Raw genomic sequence first — 13,230 nt, 5'->3', positions numbered from 1 at the left:
TGTTCTTCAAGTATTATGAAGATCAATAAAACATCTCCGAGCAGCTAAACGTCCTCGTTCTCGCAATCGTCCATGTGGTCGGAGGTTTTCTTAGTATTCTGTTTCTTCTTTCTTTCACTTTTACTTCTCTGTTACACGTTCTGTTTTGAGTTACCAGAATTAATAGTGACGATATGAATAAGGCAATTCTGTAGAAACCAAACACATGACAGGGAAATGTTACTGTTATTAGACTGTCTGCAGTGAGGAGCTCTGTGCTGCAGGAGTTATATTATATTTTGGGGTTTTCTCAGTGAAAGTTGTGATGTAAAAACCTACATGAATGTATAATCTATAGGTTTGTATTAACGTGGGCATATCCAGTCTTCCTGTTTGGGGTTTTTCAGAGCGGTAACATGAGCTGATTCTGACTCGCAGACTTCCTCATCTGACTCCAGAAGTTGTTGTAAAATATGCTGGATTAATGAACACAAAGTGTGACCTGCTGTTTCTGTGTGTGTGTCGGTGATGTCACGGTCAGATGATCATCGAGCCGACGAGCCCGAAGCTGCTGCCCGACCCTCTGAAGGAGCCGTACTACCAACCTCCCTACACTCTGGTGCTGGAGCTCACCGACGTCCTGCTGCACCCGGAGTGGTCGGTACGTCTCTTCAGTAAACGCCTCAGAGCAAAAGGGTTTGCTTAGAAATCCTCAAATGAACAGACGCTCCTCACGTGTGCAGAACCTGCCTTAGAAACGCCATGATTTAAGTTCTCTTCAGTATCACAGTGATCTAGTGACGGTTGTCTGAACATCCACCGCTTCACTGCTAACAGCTGATTCTGCTGAGTTTAAATTGAGTTTTGGAGGGTTTCTTTGGTTATTTTTCCATTTTAAAACAAGTCTCCAGCTACTTCAGTTGTTTAGCAGAATCCTGCAACTCCGTTTTACTGTGAAGCTCCAGAAATGTTCTGTGGACGACGACACTGCTTAGAATCCTTAAAAAATACGCTCCTCACATGAGCAGAACTTGCCTTAGAAACATCATGATTTTAAGTTTTCAAGATTCAAGATTAAAGAAAACTTTATTTATCCCGAGGGAAATTGTCGTGCAACAGTAGTAAAACAAAGTGAGAAAGGAATACAAAAGTAATAAATATAGTAAAGTAATAAATGAACAAGTTACTAAGTACACAGAATGTAAACCAACAGTGAGCAGCATAAAACTGAAATAAAAAGTACACAATAAGATTGAATAAAGTGACAAGTGGTATAAGGTGATAAAAATAATACATTTAGCAGCAGCAGCAAATTCAGTATCACAGTGATCCAGTGACAGATATCTGACGATCCACAGGTTCGCTGCTAACAGGAAGTGCTAACAGCTGATTCTGCTAAGTTTTAATGGAGTTTTTGATTATTCCTTTTCTTTCTGTTTGTTTTGTGAGTTACGAAACTTGACTTTCCCTCAGCATGGAGGGAGGAGAGAATTACTGTTTTTTTCCATTTTTGTGTGTGGCAGTTCCTTCAACATCCTCGTAATTAAATCTGCCGCCATGCCGCCGTAACTCTACGCTCTGCAGTAGCCTCTGCAGAGGATGACTGAACTTTAGCTTTTGGGTGAACTGTTCCTTTAAATCTACATCAACTATGAAGCTGATCCTTTGTTCGCTCAGTGTTTTTGTGTTGTTGCACCTGTCCTGATGAATGTGTCTGATTAACACAGAGATTATGAATCAAACTTCCTGCGTAACATTTAACAGATTTTCAAACAAAAAGCAGAAGAGAAGAAGTCAGGTAACAGTTAAAGACGTGACGGAGGAGGAGCTGAAGGGTTTTATGGGACAGGTGGAGGATACGGAGCGTGTGTCGGAGGTGTGTCCCACCACCTGTCGACTTCTTGTTGTCTGCTGAGACACTCCCCCTTTCACCACACACACACACACACACACACACAAACTCACACACACTCTGTCCACCTACCTGACAGGTGTGCAGCAGCCGTAACCCGACACCTGCTGCCTGTTAAAACAGACCAACACACAGAAGTAACTGCACCTGCCCACCCACTTGAAACTTAGTTCCTGTCTCAGACACACACACACACACACACACACACACACACACACACACACACACACACACACACAGAGTAACTGCTCCAACGGTCACCAACATCTTATCGGTCTAATTAAAGCTGCAGATGATCAACAAGTCCTGAAAATAAAAGTTTCACTGCGTAAAAACATCAGTCTGCTCACTGTCCACACACGCACACACACACAAACACACACACACACACACACACACACGTGTCTGACATCCCTCAGGTTGTTGATGGTGTGTGTGTTTAACTCACAGCAGCAGCAAAACAAGAGCCGACCTGAGTGGAAAAGGTCACAACCTCTGAGTGACTGACCGTAACTAAACAACGGCTGTCACCAACACACACACACACACACACACACACACACACACACACACACACACACAGAAACAACTGTCTGACCAAACACAGAGAAATTTTGAGTTTACCATGAACTCAACTTTTGTCTCCCTGAGTAAATGTTTAATTCTTGCTGAATCCATCTTCTCCTCCCGAACGCTTTATTTGCTTTTTTTGGTGTTCTGGCACAAAAAAAATCACACAAGTTTTCTGAAATGACATGTGAACCTGTGAGTGTGGTCCAGCTTTTTTTTTTCACTGAAATGCAGCAAATATGAGTCAGATCTTTATTTCCTCCGTCTGTGTCTCCAGTTGTCGACAGGTTGGAGGTTTAAGAAGCGTCCGGGCATCGACTACCTGTTCCAGCAGCTCGCGCCGCTCTACGAGATCGTCATCTTCACTGCAGAGACTGGCATGGTGAGTCCTACACACACACAAACACACAAACACACAAACACACACTCGCCTGTAGTTAATGAAGTCTTGTTTATCACTAAATAAGCCCTCGGACGTTTCACTGTCATGCTGATGTGCTGTTGGCTGTTTTCTGTTGACGGGAGCAGCAGCTGCCTGAAGGAATCGCACCGTTTAAAGTCATTTTAAGAACACGTGAACAGTTTGATGAGCCGCCTGCTGCTGAAATTAAAATCGACGTCAGTGGAATGATTTTATTTTATGTCCTTTTTCATGTGGGCTTGTTCAGGATTAACCACACACATTCAACCACAAAACCAATGAGTCTGCAGGGCCTGAAAGTTTTCATTTAATGTTATTTAATGTTATTATTAACAGTTGTTCAAGTTTAATTCACCTGTCAGCACCTTTAAAGCTCAATAATTAGCATGTTGGATCTGTTTATGTGAATACAGGTGTTGTGGTTTTATGTGTTATGTGCTCAAGTGTTTGTAATAAACAGAGTTAATTGTTTCTGTCCTCTTGAGATGCTAACGCAGTCGTAGCTCAGCTCTCTGCTCTGTTTGTGTGTGAAGTGTGCCGACTTGTTTACAGTCGTTTGAAGGCCGTAAACACTCGGAGAGGCCGACGGACTGAGACGGGCTCCAAACTTCAGTCACTCATTCTTAAGTTATTCTCCATTAATTGATTCATGTGTTTTCTATAAAATGTGTGAAGATAGTTGAACGATCTTCAGGTGACGTCTTCAGCCGAACGAAAGCCTTAAAATGTTTCTTTCCCATGATACAAGAGGAGCTCGAACCAGAGAAACTGTCGTCCTTCGTCAAACTGAAGATACAGTTTTCTGATCTGTTACAGCTGCAGATGATGATTTATTTTCTTTCTTTCTCCGTGTGTGTGTGTGTGTGTGTGTGTGTGTGTGTGTGTGTGTGCACGCGCGCAGACGGCGTATCCTCTGATTGACAGCATCGACCCTCAGGGTTTCGTCATGTATCGCCTCTTCAGAGACGCGACACACTACATGGAGGGGCATCATGTGAAGGTACGCTGTGTGTCTGTAGTGTGAAGGTAACTCTTCACTCAGGTATCAGAACGCGTCTTCGTTTAAATGAAACCACGTTTAGTTTAACCGAGTTTCAACTGTTGCAGCTGCTACCTGAAAACATCCTGATCGCTGCTTCACAACCCAGAGTTAATGATCAGCTCACGTTAAAAAAAAGGAGGGACATTTGAAATGCATCACCTTTATGTTCAACACTTGGCACGTTCTGTTTGTGTTGAAGTGTCTCTTAACTTTTTAAGATGCAGTTGTTTTAAATCTGCCATAATTTATTAATTTATTCACACTGACTCAACGTGAGCGAACAGCGAGGCTCCAGCTCTGTTCATCCTCCGTTTCAAAACATACAAATGAAATAAAACCTGATCCTCAACTTGTTTATCTCTGAAACGTGTTTTCTGAAGAATCTTCTTTTTATCGCAGTTTGATGGAGAAACAACTTCGTCTCTTTACACCTGAGCACTGACAGGCTGCGTCGCCCCCCGTGTCTCTTCTCTTTAGCTGCCTTCTGCCGCTGCCATTGATTTGTCCTCCTCCTCGTCGCCACAATAGACCTCCCTCCTCCTCCCCTCTGTCTCCCCTCTGTCTCCCCTCTGTCTCCCCTCCTCCTCCCCTCTGTCTCCCCTCTCAGGCCTCATTAACCTTCTGCCTCCCTCCCTCGCTCCGCTCTTCCTCTTATCTCACCTCCCGCTCACCCTCCTTCACCCCTGCCGTCCTTCCTCTCCTCCTCCTCATTTCCTTTGCTCCATTTCTTCTCCTTCCCCTCCTTCATGGTTCTCCCCCTTCTCCCTCTTCACCCCCTCCTCCCCTTTCTTCCCCCCCCTCCTCCTCCTCCTCCTCTTCTTCCTTCTGTCTCCCTCCAACTGTCATCTCTGTGTGTGTTATTGACGACCAGTCTGGAGGTTTTAAGGAGCTGGTTAACCTACTTCCCAGAAACAAGAAGACACACTTACCATCTCATCTCCATAACGCCAAGACAGAGCTGAATGCAACAGATGCTAAGAGAGAGTTATTAATGCTCCATATGCTGAGGGAGACTTATTAAAGCTGCATATGTCAAGAGAAAGTTAACCCAGTGATACTGAAAAATGTTGTTTTGATTGTGTGCGTGGATGTTCTTTCTCTGCCGTCGATAATCCAGATACATTAACTCCACTTCAGCGCACGGAAACACAAAAAGTCTGCAGCAAACAGACTTTCTGTTGAAGCTCTTCTGGGTTTTTCTGCACAAAAACACTTTATAAAGTAAACGCCATCGCTGCAATACACTCAATGTGACTGCAGCCGCCGCTGTTCATTCAGAGAGTGGAGGACAAACTGAAGTTTGTTAGGAGGATGGTGCACACATGTTGGCGTTAGCAGAGCAAATCTGCCTCAGACGTATTTCAAGTCATTTGTCATTTTTTAGCACATCTCATCATCGCTCGCGTATACTGGGAATGCTGCTGTAAACAGGAAGCAGATCGTAAACACAACTCTGAATGTGTGTACGAAAGGCCAAAACACGGAGAGAAGGCTTTTAGAAATACGCATGTACATGTGCACAGATCTAACCGTTAAACATCTACTGTGTAGAATTCATGAGTCTCATAATCGCTTCATAGTCTTGTTTGAGGAGAAGGAAGCTCGTCGAGGCGTCATGGAGTCAGCTGGACTGATGTCACAGTGACTGAATGTGACACTTCCTCTTCTTTACAGACACTTTTCACTGCAGACGTTTTGACTTGTCAAAGTAGGAAAAGCACAGGGTCCTCAGTGAACAGAGTCTGTAGTCGAGATCTACCAGAGCAGGTGGAGAAAGTGATGCGTTTGAAGCCTGATGGTTAACAGTGTGGACTTCCCTCTGCTCACAAACTTCACGTAGTTTTGTGGTCAGTTGTCAGATTATCTCACCAAAGATTCAACATGATAAACTCCACAGACACTCTCTCATGTTCAGCTTGTGCTCTGTGAACGCTTCACTTTAACTCCCACAGTCTGGATGTTCTGTCTGCCAGCTGTGTTGTTTCCATCCGTCTGATATGGTTTCAGAAATGTTGTAATAACCTCAAACAGCTCCACTGATATTAATTCCAGCGCTGACCCTTCGTCAGCCTCTTATAAACCTGAACAACATGCAGCTATTGTTCGCTGGCCTGCATCTGAGCGTCGGCTGCAGGCCATCCTCCGATGGATCAGACGTCTTATTGTTTGTTGGCTGTTGCCGGGATAAGAAACACAACACAACAGTTGGATTAACTGTCTTCCTTCCAACTTTGTTGTGTTTATTCCAGCCTGCTGTCGACGCAGGATTTACTGCCAGGAGATAAACTGGGTTTCTGTGCCTCTCATCCTCCCGGCGCCCTCGTGTAGAGTTCATCCACCGAGAACTGATTTGTTATTATTATTATTATTTAATGATAACCCCCGATTCACACAGCAACACAGACACATGCAGCCTCTTCAGCTGCTGTCAGAGCTTATTTTAATGAGATTACAAAACAGTTAAATGTTAAAATGATGTCAGAATTACAGGCCTAAAAGTAAACACGTATTATAATAATAATAATAATAATAATAATAATAATAATAATAATAATAATAATAATAATAATAATAATAATGACAAGAGAAGAAGGAGAAGTTTTTTGTCTTGACTTGAGGAATAATCTTGAAGTTGGAGTCGGACAATCAGGCATAAATGTTTCATTCCGAGAGATGAGGAAGGAAACCAGTGTGCGATTTAAAGTTCTGTTCTGTTCTGTTCTGTACGAGCTGTAACCGACTGATGGCTTGATACTGGTTTATTCTGTTCTGGTGATGACTGATCCAAACCCGGCTGAGAGCTCAGGTTAGTTCCAGGCTGGTGGTCGACCCTCCTGCCTGCAGTCATCCACACACACTCGGTAACATCAATGAAAGGTCGCGGCCCGACAGCTTCCAGCGCGCCACACTTCTCTCTCCGCTCTTTGTATGAAAATGCCTCTCGTCAGATCTGCTCTGTGATGTTATTGGCAGGAGCCATCTGTGGCTGCAGCCGCTCCTGTGGAGATCAGAAACAGGAACGACGTCTGCTGCTGTGAGGAGCAGACGCTGCAGCACAGCTCCTTCTTTATGGAACGTGTCCGCAACAAGAAAGAATACAGATTGTAAAACACATTGTTTAAGTGCTTTAGTCCCAGAACACAGAAGTGAAACTGGACATGATTCATGTTTTTATACTTGTGCTGTCGTTTTGTGTCCTGTACTGCAAAACTTCTGCAGCTCTGCTGCGATGTGCAAAAACTTTTAGATCATTTTTCATTTTTATGTTTTTGCAGTTGTATTTTCAAGCAGCAAGCAGAGCCAGTACTTTACGTGTTCTATCACACTCGTAGAGAATACGTGGATATGAATTTTGATCCACATCGTCCAGCTGCCAAGCTTTCACACCTCAACCTGTCAGAACTGGAACCTTCTATTTTCTTCAATACAGAAGCCGGTTGACTCCAGTCGCTCACAGGCGCTCTGCTTCTGACACCATGTAGTGTTCAGCTCCTTTAGTAACACAGTAACTACTGCGTTACTACGGGTTCATTTCATGATGTTTACTGAGCAGCACTGGACAGCAGTTAGCATTAGGCTAACTTGACAAACTCTCCGAGGTTCATTTCAGTGAACGCTGCACTTCATGAGATCCTGTATTCACAGTCTGAATCATCTCAACATGTACGTGTTGATCACAGTTCAGTATTATCAGAAGGAACACAGAGCGAGACGTAAAACAGCAACGTTACCAACGTGCTGATTATCCTGCAGCCCCCTCAGCTGGGCTAAACCATTTGAAGTGAAAATGGGGGAGAATTATCCTAAATGTCATTATTGTTCAACTGTGTGTTTGCAGAAACTTCACTTTATATTACACACACACACACACAGACACACACACACACACACACACACACACACTAAAGGAAGGCAGATGCCTATTATTCATTGGCTGTGAGGAGGATGGACGAATGTGTCCGCTCAGGTTTACACACACACACACACACACACACACACACACACACACACACAGAGTTTTGGGGTGGAGGCTGGGCACCAGATGAGCCCGGTGATAGAGACGACGAGCAGCGTCCCTCTCCATCTGTCACACACACACACACACACACTGACAGTCACCAGCTGGAGTTAACAGAGAAAGTGTGTGTGTGTGTTTGTGTTTTGCAGCTTCCAATTTGAATATTGAGAATCATTAAGATAATAATAAAGTTGTGTATTTGATTAGGCTTTAAGAGGGTCAGCAGGGTCCTGCAGCTTATGTTGGAGGAGGAGGAGGGAGGAGGAGGAAGGAGGGAGGAGGAGGAGGAGGAGGAGGTGGAGGGAGGAGGAAGAAGGAAGAAGGAAGGAGGAGGGAGGAGGAAGGAGGAGGAGGAGGAGGAGGTGGAGGGAGGAGGAAGGAGGAGGAGGGATTAAAACAACACCAACAACCCAATGTGTTTAATTTTATTCTTCTTAGATTTTTTTTGTATCTGTGGTGAAATAAAAATGAATGTTCTGCGACTCGTCTCCTCTCTGTTCTGCTCTGTTTAACATCTGGACCCGTCTTCTTGTCTCTGGTGTGTTCAGGACGTGTCGTGTCTGAACCGGGACACCAGTAAGGTGATCGTGGTGGACTGTAAGCGGGAGGCGTTCAGCCTGCAGCCCTTTAACGGCATGGCTCTGAAGAAGTGGGACGGAAACTCTGAGGACCGAACGCTCTACGACCTCGCCAACTTTCTCAAGAGTAAGAAGCAAAAAACATCTTTCAGCGCTCTGTTTGCTCTCTCACTTGGTTTTAATAGTCGTTGTTTCATCTTAAATTCACCTGAGTGTCTGAACCGGCTCCTCTAAAGCTCCCAAACTCAGGAATCAGACGTTGAGTTTGCAGTGTAATGAAGGTTTCCGTCTGCAGATTTATTGGAGCTGGCAGGTTAAAGATCAGAACCAAATAATTCTTCTGGTTAAACTAAAAGCTCGACTGTGTTTGTTTTAATGATTTGACTCCATCAGCCTTTTTAAACACTGTTGACATCTGTTTTAGCCTTTTCTCATGTTGCATTTTCAGGTTATATTTTACATTTTAAAGGCGCTTTTTCAGTTTCCACTGGCTGTTGAGGTTAAATTACAGGCTGGTTAATCCTCTTAATGATTTTATCTCTCAATTTTCTCTTGTTTTAATTATGACCATAAATATCCTCCTGAAACTGTAAGAACTGTTTCTGACTGGAGTTATGAACACGCCATATTAATAACAGAGCAGTCGGCGGTCTTATGATGCGTAGCGGGAACGTGTGTGTGACCTCCTGCTCTCTTTCAGCCATCGCTCTGAGCGGCGTGGACGACGTCCGCACCGTGTTGGAGAACTACGCTCTGGAGGACGACCCCATCGACGCCTTCAAACGAAGACAGGCTCAGCTGGCACAGGTGGGTGGAGAAATCAAACGCCCCCCGGTTCCGTAGCCTGGATGGTCTTTGATGTGCCTGGTCTGGTCTCATGTGATTGGCTGTCTGTGTGCAGGAGGAGGAGCAGCGTCTGGCTGAGCTCTCCCAGCAGAAGAAACAGGGACTCTCTCTCGGCACCATCGCATCGCGGTTCTGGCGCTCCAAGCAGCAGTGAGCCCCGCCCCCCTCACACTTCCACCAATCGCAGCCCGGCTCGCCATCTGCGTCGAGGTGAGGGGAGGGGCCAGAGGACAGAGGGGGAGGCTGGGGAGACCTGCGTGCTGCAGCTGAGCGTCACAAGCAACCAATCACGTCTCAGCCGGCGGGTCTGCGGTGCTCGAACATTAGCCGGCCTCTGCACCAATAAGAGAGGCACTTCCTGGTTTGTAGGAGGCGGGGTGTCGGCGGCCCCCTCCCTCGGTCATCTTGGTGTCACCTGATGCGTCTCAAGTTGCTGATTGGTTAAAAAATAAGGAGACAGAGGATCCAGGTCAGGATGAACTCTTGTTGTCGGTGGTTGGAGGCGGATCCAGGATCAGCGCTGTTATCGCCACTCCAGGCTGGCTGGGCGCCCCGCCACTCACAGGATCTGACCTGAGATCAGCAGTGCTCTGTCCAAACCTTCAGAATGTGTATTTTATTTTATTTGTATTCCTCTGTGTGTCTCCGACTGTGCTGACGGGCTGCTGGAGATCCTGTTAAAATAATATTGTTTATAAAGAAAAATGGAAATAAACCATAAATAGTGTAATGGAGAGTTTATTGAATATGTGAGGCTGTCGGAGTGTCGGGTGGTGCTGACGCAGACGGGAGGACGTCTCTGTTCTACAGACTGGACCGGCAGCTGAGCCACTGGTTGGAGAGAAGACACGACGATCTTCCTCCTCGTCTGTTCCATTCTGTCTGGTGTAATTCTACGTTTTCTTACTGTCAACACATCACACAAAAAAAAGACCCAAACCAACAATGTGTGTACTGACTTCCTGTCTGACTTCCTGTCTGACTTCCTGTCTGACTTCCTGTCTGCTGCAAGCCCATTGGTTCCATCTGAAGAAAAATAAAAACACATCACAAATACATGGTTTCATTTTTGGAAGTGCATTTATTGGACAATTAGATGAATCCCAACAGTCACACGGCGGCCATTTTCCTCTGATGTCACCCTCATATAAATTCAAATTGTTTTTAATTTCACCACGTCCTCATTGATCAGCGAGCGAAACAACAACAGATGGACTAGCCACCAGCTAACGTTAGCATTTCACCCTCACCGCTAGATGTTACGTGATACAACATGAAGTGAACAGTTCGGTCTGCGGGACGACGGGCTCGTTGATTTGCAGTGAATAATTTTAATTGCTTTCATGTGAGGGAAAACTTTTCCCTCTCTGTTCACAACCAGAAAAGTTTCCTCTTGTAACCGACCTTAATGAAAAACCCAAATATAGACGACCGACTGAGAACAGCCTGTTCAGACACAGCTCAGGTAGATGTCACATAATGTTAATGGCCAACAATCAGTTTAATGTCATTTCTTTTGAGTAGCTGATTATTTGAACTTGTTGAACTTTGAATATTAAAATTTAACGTGAGTAACGTACGTCAGAGGAGTTTGTTTTCCTCCTCATGTTTACTTCACAGGGTAAAGAAACAGTTTCCAGGGAGGTTTACAGGCGACCCGTGTAAGTTCTCATCTGTATGTTTGATTCAATGCATGGAAAAAACCCAAAGTTGAAACCCGACCAGACCTCAGGAATCCTCCACATTACTGGATTTAAAGCCGGCGCCCTGCTGTGCCTTCAACCTGTAAATCTGTTGTTCTTCTCTCCTCTCTGTTGGCTCTCAGCTTCACCACCACCTGTTGGTGAATGCCGTGAAGGTGTCGGCACCATTATCACCATTAAAAGACGCCGGGCGCCGCTTGAACCCATCAGCCTGGTTTGGAAACGAGTCGTGTGTTCGGAGGAAATAATGGTTCTGATGTTGGCACAGATATGAGAACGGGAGCAGCGGGGGAGTTTCCTCAGCTCCACCAGCAGCTCTGGATCTTTACCAAACCACCAGACTTATTCTGAGTCTTCTCAACAGTTTCATTATGTTAATTCTGTATCAGATCATTTGTTGGTGGGTATGTCTTTGGAGCCATCAGGACGTCTTCAGTCGGGTTTGTCACAACAACACCGGGCATGTTTTTAAGGACATCGGGACTTTTCCAGTCGTGTTTGTAGCATCGTAACATGACACTTCTGTGAGACGTTGGGATGTTATCTGCTGCGTTTGTGGCAACAGAGTCGAATATTTGTAGCGAGACTTTAAACATGTCCTGTCCTGTTTGTTGTGTCACATCTGAACACTTTTAACAAGAACATTTCCAGTCATGTTGTGACATTAAAATAAAATAACATCTATCTTGAGCTGTAACATGATCTTTCCTCCCCAGCAGACCCGAGCACAGACCGACACAACATGAAACAGAGTGAAGTAAAAGAAATAAAGTTGCAGCATAAAGAATTTCACATACAACCTGAAGTATTGTTTCATCTAAATCATTACTACTCTTTGATTTCTTTTTAGGAAGGACCGAGCTTCTGAACAGAGAAATGTTCAGGAGCAACTTCAGAGAAAGTGAAAACACACAATCCAAACCAAAAAATTAATGAAGGATCATAAAACAGTCTTACAGCCTCATAAACTGCATGTTGGACAGAAAGCCCGGAGGAATCTGTTCTCTTTAAACCGACTGGACCGCTAATGTTTCCTCTGGTTCTGACGGAGCCGGAGGAGGCTGAACACTCTGAAACACATGTGAGCTGATCCTGTTTATCCAGAGCGTCTGAAGCAGAGCAGCTCAGGACGGGTTCCAGCTGTGGCTCAGAGACCAACAGAGGAGTTCAGAGATTACAGCGGCTGTTTGCAGAGATTTAGATGTCTCTGTAAATCCTGTTTTCACAGATTAGAAGTGTTAAAGAGCCAAATTATTACAGATCAACTCAATCCAGCAGGACAAACCTCTGACAGCAGCAAACACTCAGATATGATCTCTGGGAACTGACACAACGTAGACTGAGATTATTATTATACATCAACCACTCCGGGCTGGACTGCTAGCTGCACAGCTAACTGAGCTAACTAGCAGTTAGCAGCTACTCTGGTGATACTTGGAGTTTGAATTCACAAGCTGGAGGCTCGTTCATACTGATCTGTAAAGATATTGCATCAGTAATAATTATTATTATATGGGACAGTTCAGACCAACCTGTAACTGGAATGTAACTAAATGCATTTACTCAAGTCCTGGAGGAGGAAGAGGAGGAGGAGGAAGAGGAAGAGGAGGAGGAGGAGGAGGAGGAGGAAGAGGAAGAGGAGGAGGAGGAGGAGGAGGAAGAGGAGGAGGAGGAGGAGGAGGAGGAGGAGGAAGAGGAAGAGGAGGAGGAGGAGGAAGAGGAGGAGGAGGAAGAGGAGTATGTAATGTGAGCTCCTGAATCAGTGCTATCAACTAAATGTTAATGTGTATGTGTGTGTGTGTGTGTGTGTGTGTGTGTGTGTGTGTGTGTGTGTGTCATGTTAATGACGCCGTTTGACGCCAGCATGTGAAACCAGAGGACAAGTGTCGGGAGGAGGGGGCGGGGCTAACACCTACCTGTCTGAGCTGAAGATGTAATAGCTTTGTACTCCACTACATTTACCTGACAGCGTCAGTGACTTTATACTTAGTCTGTTCTCGCGTGTTCTTTCCTCTGCAGTGACGTCACTCTGCTCTCGGTACATCTATCGGTCTTTGCATCCACCGTTTGTCTCCTCACACGTGCCCACCTGGCCCCGCGAGAGGCGGCACGAGCTTTTGTTGAGGTGACACAACACACAGCGAGTGCCGCGTGCCCCCGG

General features: G+C 45.1%; 1 protein-coding gene across 1 annotated transcript in view; it reads left to right on the top strand.

Annotated features, from left to right (window-relative positions):
* timm50 (translocase of inner mitochondrial membrane 50 homolog (S. cerevisiae)) overlaps window positions 1–10,096 on the top strand; it is a 29,805-nt gene extending 19,709 nt beyond the window's left edge. Inside the window, exons 6-11 of the mRNA XM_037071169.1 lie at window positions 521–640; window positions 2,739–2,843; window positions 3,784–3,882; window positions 8,491–8,647; window positions 9,221–9,327; window positions 9,422–10,096. Of these exons, the coding sequence (XP_036927064.1) occupies window positions 521–640; window positions 2,739–2,843; window positions 3,784–3,882; window positions 8,491–8,647; window positions 9,221–9,327; window positions 9,422–9,520 (687 nt within the window). The 3' untranslated portion in view covers window positions 9,521–10,096. The remainder of the gene's footprint in view (window positions 1–520; window positions 641–2,738; window positions 2,844–3,783; window positions 3,883–8,490; window positions 8,648–9,220; window positions 9,328–9,421) is intronic.
* The last annotated feature ends 3,134 nt before the right edge of the window (window positions 10,097–13,230 follow it).

This window comes from Acanthopagrus latus, chromosome 2 (genome assembly GCF_904848185.1).
Source record: "Acanthopagrus latus isolate v.2019 chromosome 2, fAcaLat1.1, whole genome shotgun sequence".
NCBI lineage: Eukaryota > Metazoa > Chordata > Actinopteri > Spariformes > Sparidae > Acanthopagrus > Acanthopagrus latus.
Note: the sequence above shows the minus strand (reverse complement) of the source record. Positions and strands in the feature narration are given on the sequence as shown.